General features: G+C 50.4%; 1 protein-coding gene across 1 annotated transcript; it reads left to right on the top strand.

Moving 5' to 3' along the window:
- The first annotated feature begins 1,479 nt into the window (after positions 1-1,479).
- LOC138582515 (protocadherin gamma-A6-like) lies at positions 1,480-4,038 on the top strand. The gene has a single exon (XM_069653860.1). The coding sequence runs from the start codon at positions 1,609-1,611 to the stop codon at positions 4,036-4,038; it is 2,430 nt and encodes an 809-aa protein (XP_069509961.1). The 5' UTR covers positions 1,480-1,608.
- Positions 4,039-8,282: the final 4,244 nt, after the last annotated feature.

Below are 8,282 nucleotides of genomic sequence, written 5' to 3'. Positions count from 1 at the left end.
TGTCTTCTAGCAGCCTGGTGGGCTGGTATTACCAGGGGACTTTAGGGAGCATCGGCAAGTCTCTGTATCAGAGACAATTTTCCGAGACTGCCGGGTCTCAGCCCCGGTTACCCCGGCCCATTTAAAGCCCAGAGCCCGGGCATTCAGCCTGCTGCATTGGGACGAGATGGGCAAATGGGAAATGGGTGTGTTGGGAAGGAGCGAGGAAAGTGTGGTCATAACCAAGGGAAGACTTACAAATGGGGAACTAGGGGACAAGGTGCCGGCGCGCAGCTCCAAACACAGGCTTGTATATGTGAATAAAGCCTTCACATGCACCGTCTCCTGAGTGCTTATAACACATGAGATCTACCGTCACTTTCTTCCATTTTGGTGATGTGATGTTACTGCCTGGGTCGCATCTATACATTGGTGAATCTGCCACCCGTGTGTTGCATTATTACCACCTGTGGTATTCCATTATATCATCCAGCTGCGCACGTGAGCAAAGTGGAACACCCTCCATTCTGTTTGAAAAAGCTTACTAATATTACCAGAAAACAGGCAGAGTGTGCACCTCTTGCCAGACAGCCATGTTCATTGTCTGTGCCCTTAGAGTATTCAGTATTAAATGCTGGAGTACTATTTTACATAGTTTAGAACTGGACGGGCAGTTTGAAAATGCTCGCTGGTAATGGCATTGACCGGTGATCGTACAGTGTGTGATTGTAGGATGTCATCCTGTTGTTCTCCGAATAACCATCAGTTCTCGGGATACATGTGCAGAAACGCCATGGAGATTGCTGTGTGATGACGCAGCAGCCACGCTGGTGATGATTTGTTCATTCCTTACACCTATTAATTGATGAACTCGTCATTTGGGGGAGAAAACTATCTTAGCAGAAGCGCACGTAGCTTTATCCGAGCGTATGTAGTAGTCAGTTGGGCCACCAGGTGTCGCTGTTCGGCAGAGAAATAAAAATAGCTATTCGGCCGATCATGTGGTTCATTTTCCTTACCATCGGCATTCGTTGCAATCGCTCTGCAGTGCTGTCTTCGCTGGTTTGATTTCGATACAGTCGTCACCGCCGAGGAAAATATGAACAGTTCCATATCGTTTATACTTTTAATTCAAACACTATTTTTGCCCTTTATGGCTCGAGCACCCAGAGGCTACGACCCCCGGGCTCCTCTGCTGCTCGTTGCTGCAGTGTTGAAAATCTGGGGAACATTGAAACCTTTCAGGAAACACATGTGATTTGTGATTTTGCAAATCATAGACATCAACATCGTTGATGCATTCTCACCGTCATCTATAGTTAAAGCTCCGCGTCAGATAAGGGTCCAAGTATTTCTTTGACTCCTACGTTCTGCAGAACCCTGCTTTTCCACAACTGTTGCAATTGCTTCTAAGGACACTGGGCGTCGCTGTTCACCAACCAAAGACATTCGGCGGCGCTCCTGGAGTGCACGTGATATAAATACTGCAGAGGACGGTCTGAGGCACAGTGCGAGATCTGTGCACGTTTCTCTGTAACTCTCGGTGCGCGGCAGCTTTGTCTCCTGCAGTCTCTACGCCAGTGGCGAAAACACAACCGAAGTCACACATTTCCCCACTCTCCAAACGCCATGGCTCGGGCACCGAGAAGCTGCGGCCCCCGGGCTCTTCTGCTGCTCGTCGCTGCAATGCTGACAGTCTGGGGAGCCGCTTCTGGGCAGCTCCGTTATTCCATTCCCGAGGAAATGAAGAAAGGCTCTTTTGTGGGAAACGTGGCTCTGGATCTGGGGATGGACCCCCGGGAGTTATCAGAAGGGGGAGCCCGCATCGTGTCCAGAGGTAGGAAGCAGCATTTTACTCTCAATAAAAGCAACGGACATTTATACATTAATGAGCGGATTGACAGAGAGGCGCTGTGTGCTCAGCTCGCGCAGTGCCTTTTAGATGTCGAGATTATTGTCCAGCGCTCAATGAAAGTCTATTCAGTGGAAATTGAAATCCAGGACATCAATGACAACTCACCCACATTCTTAACTTCGAAGATTGTGTTACAAGTGCTTGAAAACAGATCGCCGAATGCGCGCTTTGCTCTTCCTGAAGCGCATGATTTAGATGTGGGCGGGAACTCGATCCAGGGCTATGACCTCAGTCCCAATAAACACTTCACCCTGGAAGTAAAGACCGGGGCTGATGGGGTGAAACGTCCAGAACTGGTTCTCGAGCAGTCGCTGGACCGGGAAGAACAGGACGCTCACCAGCTGACCCTCACAGCTGTGGATGGAGGGGATCCGGCCAGGTCAGGAGTGGCGCAGATCCGGGTCACTGTTCTGGATGTTAATGACAACGCTCCGGTCTTTAATCAGTCTGTTTATAAAACGAGTGCTTTGGAAAATGCGTCAAAGGGAACGGTATTGACCACAATTACTGCCACTGACGGAGACCAAGAGGCGAACGGTGAATTAATATATTCCTTTAATAAAATTACAGAAAATATTTTACAAATGTTTCATCTGGATTCCAAAACTGGGGAGATATCAATAATGAAATCTTTGGACTTTGAAGACACACATCATTATGATTTTGAAGTTCAAGCAACTGACGGTGAAAACTTGTCACGTTGCAAAATATTAATAAAGGTAATTAATGTAAATGATAATGGCCCTGAAATATTAATCTCTTCTTTGCTTAACCAAATTGTGGAGAGCAGCCCAACAGGTACACCTATAGCTCTGTTCGAGGTGTATGACCGGGATGCGGGGGAATACGGTGAGGTGACATGTTCCATCCCACACCATCTGCCTTTTCACTTGGAGAAGTCTTATGGAAGTTACTACAGTTTGGTGACTGATGGTTCCCTAGACAGGGAGCAGGTCTCGGAATATAATATCACTATTACTGCCTCAGATAAAGGGAATCCACCGCTCTCTACAAGCAAAACCATCCACCTGAAGATATCAGATGAAAATGACAACGCGCCACTGTTTGATCAGTTATCATACACTGCTTATGTGATGGAAAATACACCCGCAGGAGCCTCCATTTTCGGAGCCAAGGCCACAGACCGAGACTGGGGCCAGAATGGGAAGATCACTTACTCCATCGCTGGTGGGCTCATTGACGATCAGCCTCTGACCTCCTACGTCTCCATTAACTCTGAATCCGGCATCATCTACGCCCTTCAGTCCTTCGACTTTGAAGAGTTCAGAGAGTTTCAGATCCAAATAAAGGCAAAAGATGGTGGTTCACCAACACTGAGCAGTAATGTCACAGTTGTGTTTGTGATAGTGGATCAGAATGACAACACCCCTGAGATATTATACCCCTCAGCCCCCACGGATGGCTCCTCTGGGGTGGAGATGGCTCCTCGCTCCTCTGAGCCGGGGTATCTGATCACTAAGGTGGTGGCTGTTGATGGGGACTCTGGGCAGAATGCCTGGCTCTCCTACCAGCTGCTGAGGGCCACAGAGCAGGGCCTGTTTACTGTAGGTCTCCACACTGGAGAAATCAGGACTGCACGTCTCATTGTTGAGAAAGATGCCATGAAGCAAATGCTTGTGGTCTTGGTGAAAGACAATGGGCAACCCCCCCTCTCTTCTTCAGTCACTGTCACCATTGTGTTGGCAGACAACCTCCCCGAAGTGATCGCTGATTTGGACCCATTGCCATCACCAACCGTAGACACTGACTCTGACATCACCTTATATTTGGTCATCGCTGTTTCTGTGGTTTCCTTCATGTTCCTGTTCTTTGTCATTCTGCTGCTTGCCCTAAGGCTTCGTGAATGGAGGGAGGACCAGCTCCTTAAATCATCTGTGGGTAACTTCAGTGCACTTCACACCTCAGAGTTTGTAGGACTCGATGGGGTCAGAGCCTTCCTTCAGACTTATGCGCCTAATGTGTGTTTAACCAATGATTCCAGAAATAGTCAGATTGTATTTCCCGACTCTCATTACTCGCACACGCTCATGGATAACCGGACCTCCCAAAATGAAGGATCTGTGCCGGTGGAAGATCTTTTAACTGGAGTCTTAGAGGGGCAGCCCATCGTCCAGGTAAGATGACTTATTTACCTTGCTTTGTTCTGCCTCCATAAGTAATTGATACTGGAACTGGCCATTTTGCTAGGACATAGAATGGTTGGGGCTCACCGTTTTATAGAAACATGTCGTCACTAGTTTGTGATCTGGTCGGTTCTTGCTTGTTGTATACAGTGCACACGGTGCACCTGTTTTGTGAAGAGAATGAGCTGTCTTTCAATGCAAATATCTCAGTGTGGGAATGGTGTATCCGTTTCATCAGACCTTAATTGATGCTCTTATTCGAGCAGGAACGCTGTATAGAGGAATCCGTCGCAAGTGCAATTTGTTATCTCTTCTCTACCTCACATCGCATACAATGTATCTTCATTATTGTCTGTCAATCAAATTGTATATTTCCAATAAACGTGTTTCGTGAAAATAGTCTAGTTTTTTTTGTTATTAATGGTGAATACGTTATTAAATAAGTATGTGTTTGACGTCCCACATACTATTTTTCAGTGTCTAATGGGGAGCAGATGTTCCTAAAGCAGCTGCCAGAGGGCTAATGTTTACACTGTGTGACCAGTCACTTACAATGTCTGCCGCCCCTTCAGAGTCATTTCTCTGATAGAATTCACTGGGGGGTAGGATTATGTTATATGTGCTATTCAGCCCGTCAGCACCATAGTGTATGGGAAGTTGACATATTCCTCTAGGGCCATTATCGGATTCAAATTTCCATTGAAATTGAGGGATTCAGTTCGAATTATTTAATTAATAATTTTTCACTAGATACAATTGTCTTTCCCTTTAAATCTAGATGCACACGGGAGCGCGGCCCTGGGAGCATGCACTCACCTGACTCCGCCCCCCGGCGCTACTCCTCACTCCTCTTTTCTGCATCAACGGGAACAGACCGCTTTCACCAGCGCTCCTGGGTTAGGTCTCTGGCCTTGTAATACCACGTACACGGAAGACTTTCTTTTCTCTTCTGTTCTTTTCTTTAGCAATTATCAGAGATAATACTCTGTCCTTTGGTGCCCTGCTACTCCCCAGCGCATGTCAACGACGGCGGGTTTCAGCAGGGGTCCGGCCTGAGAGGGTTCCTTCCTCATGTCGGATTCTCACGTGCTCTGCCTCCGCTGCCTTAGCCCCGACCATGGCTGGGACGGCTGTTCTGCGTGCAACGCGATGACCCTGCAAGCTCTGATGAATCGGTTGGCCAGGTGGAGGGAGCTGTTTGAAAGATCGCCTCCAGAGGACATTAAGAGATACGTGAGGAGGAAGACCAGGTCGAAGGTAGGTGCCCTGTTCTCCTCCGGACCCCACTAGGGCGACTCCTTCCCAGGGAAGCCCCGCTTGGGAGGGGACTTCCAGTTCCTAAAACCAGCAAGGGGACCAAGGCTCTTAGAGCTACCACCCAACAGGCTGAGGGGTTGCAAGATCCTCCCGTTCCCACCGCTGAGGGGCTACAAGGCTCTGGTACCGGGGACCTCCCCGAAGGTCTTTGCTCTAACCCCGGGCTCCACCCCGAGGGGGCGCATACATGCAGCAGTTGCACTGCCGGCACCATGGCCGAGGGCACTCCGCCTCCCAGGTCTCTACCTGAGGTGCAGGGAAGTTTTGAACCTTCGTTTTTGAGCGTGCAGGTGGAGACTGGGCCCAGCACATCAGCCACCATATGCAGGCACGTGACGCAGGACAAAATGGACACCAGGCCAGACAAGATGGCTGCTCGCCCGGAGCCTCCTCCTTCAGGAGAACAGTCATGGGCACGCACCTCTAGATTGGACTGGACAACTCCAGTTTCCTGGTTCACCTCATACTCGACCACATCACACGGGAGGTATGTAGTACCCAGCTTGGTGCGACAGGGACCAGTAAGACCTCAACAGCCACAGGGCCCAGGTTCTATGCACACAGGCCCTTCACCTGCTTATGAGGATAGGTTCTTCCAGAAGTTCCTTACCCCCATGAAATCACTGCAGATGGGCACCATCCTCAGGGGGGTCATCAAGGACATGCACCTTACGGTACCACCTCAGGCTCTGACCATTGTACAGACTCCGGTACCAGCTCAGCCATAGTTTCTGCGCTCGCACCAGTCACGGTGGCTGGCCACAGCTGCCCACACCCAACAATCTTCCAGCAGCTCCCGACCTGCAGGACACAGCGGGGGACACAGACGAGAACAAGGATCAGGATCCTTCCTCGTCAGCTCTGGCTTTCCACGAGAGGCTGGCGGGTGTGGCAGAATACCTGGGCATTCCGCCACCACAAATTGAGCAATCGGAGGTGGGGGTCCTGGCTCAGGTGCTGACCATCCGTTCTACCTCACGGACTGGCATCTCTCTGCAAAAGTATGTAGAATCCCTGGCCAAGAAGAGATGGGTAAAGCTGCACTCCACGCATCCTACTAATAAACGCCTGGATGGCAGTATAGGCAGGTGGAGGGGGACTCACTGATATTGTCGTGCACTGACAGCCTCATTCCTCCGTTATAGCTGCGGCCTCCCTTTACTCCAAACCTTAGTCTTCATCGTCTGCACCCTCCTCAGCACTCCTAGGGAAGGAGGAAAAGCTGTTGGAGTCCTATGGCAAAAATATTTACTCTAATGCAGCGCTCCACCTGCACTAGGCCAACGCTGACGCCATGTTGGCCGCAGTGAATCTAAAGCTTTGAAGGGAGATTGTGGACTTCCTCCCAGAGCTCCCCACGTGTAGTCAGGAGTGTTTCAAGGCTGGGTTGGCTGAGGCCAGAATTGCGGCCCAAGATTTCATGGAGTCTATTGTGGCGCACATCGAGACTGCAGGTAGAGCTATCTGTATCGCCACTGATATAAGGAGGACAGCTTGGCTCAATGCGACCAAGTTTAACCCCAATGTGCAGGAGCGGATTCTCGATCTGCCATTTGAGCGGGGTACATGTTTCACTCGACCACGGACGAAATATAGCTTGCAAACAGCTAAGTCCTTGTCAATCCTTACAAAATCGGCGCCCAAGGCCTATAGCTAAAGTCACCAACGCTCAGATAGACCCCGGTCCTTCGTTGGTTCCAGGGGTTTTCAGGAGCGACGCGCTAGACAGTCCGACTGGTCTCCTAGCACAGGCACAAGCAGCACAAATCCTCCCACAAGGGTTTTTTCCTGTCCCACTCCCAGGCACCAGCCTCAGAGGACAAAAAGTTGTGACAATGTCATCCAGATCCACGAGTCTGCGGTGGGGGGCAGGCTTGCCCCTTACATTCATTCCTGGCGGGCAAGGTTCCCGTACCCATGGATCCTCTCAGTAGTTTCCACAGACTTTCGTCTGCCGATTCCTCCATTTCCTCCACCCCCCACCCACTCCCACAGATTGGGACGGCAACTCTTTTGGCGGAAATCCGCTCGCTTCTCGTGGCCCAGGCGGTGAAGGAGGTTCCAGCTTCACAGCAAGGCATGGGCTTCTATTCCCGTATATTCGCCATTCAGAAAAAGAACCAGGCTGGCCTGAGAGTTGTTCTAGACCTATCTTTCTTGAACCTTTCCCTACCCCTTCAAAAGTTCAAGATGGTTACGTCAGCACTCATTGCGGAGACACTGTGTGGGGGAGACTGGATATGCTCCCTGGATCTGAAGGATGCTTACTTACACGTCCCGATTTGGGAGCCCCATCGTTCCTACCTGAGGTTCAGGATCATGGGCTTTCATTTTCAATACAAGGTTCTCCCGTTTGATGAACTCGGTAGCGGCCCTGCTAAGGGGGGAGGGCCATCACCTTTATCTGTACCTCGACGACTGGCTAGTCTGAGCGGAATCTCCTGAGGCGGTAAAGCGCACAGCATCAGCACCCATGCTCATGCTATACGATCTATGGTCCTCTATGAACTTAAAGAAGTCGCAGTTTCTCCCCACTCAGTCCTTAACATTCCTGGGGCAAATTTGAGGTACGAGTGTGGAGAGGATCTTCCCCTCGGCAGACAAGATCACGGCTATCAGGAAGGCCACCAGGCATTTTCTCAGCAGACCAGTGACCTCAGCATGGTGGTACCAGCACCTGCTTTAAATAATGGCGGCTTGTCTCCTGGCGGTGCCGCACACAAGACTCAAAATGAGGAGGCTGCAGCTGCATTGCTCAGCCTCTTGGAATCAGGATACGGGTTCCAAGGCTGCTCTCGCCAGCATACCACAGCACCTGCACCCCGACTTGGAGTGGTGGAGTGCAGAGACCAAACTACTAGAGTGCAGGCCATGCGGGCAGCCTTCTCTGGAGATCATCATTACAACTGACTCGTCCCTAGAGGGAT

Source organism: Ambystoma mexicanum, chromosome 3q (genome assembly GCF_040938575.1).
Source record: "Ambystoma mexicanum isolate Mex_15411 chromosome 3q, UKY_AmexF1_1, whole genome shotgun sequence".
Lineage (NCBI taxonomy): Eukaryota > Metazoa > Chordata > Amphibia > Caudata > Ambystomatidae > Ambystoma > Ambystoma mexicanum.
This window is presented reverse-complemented; position numbering and strand designations above follow the sequence as displayed.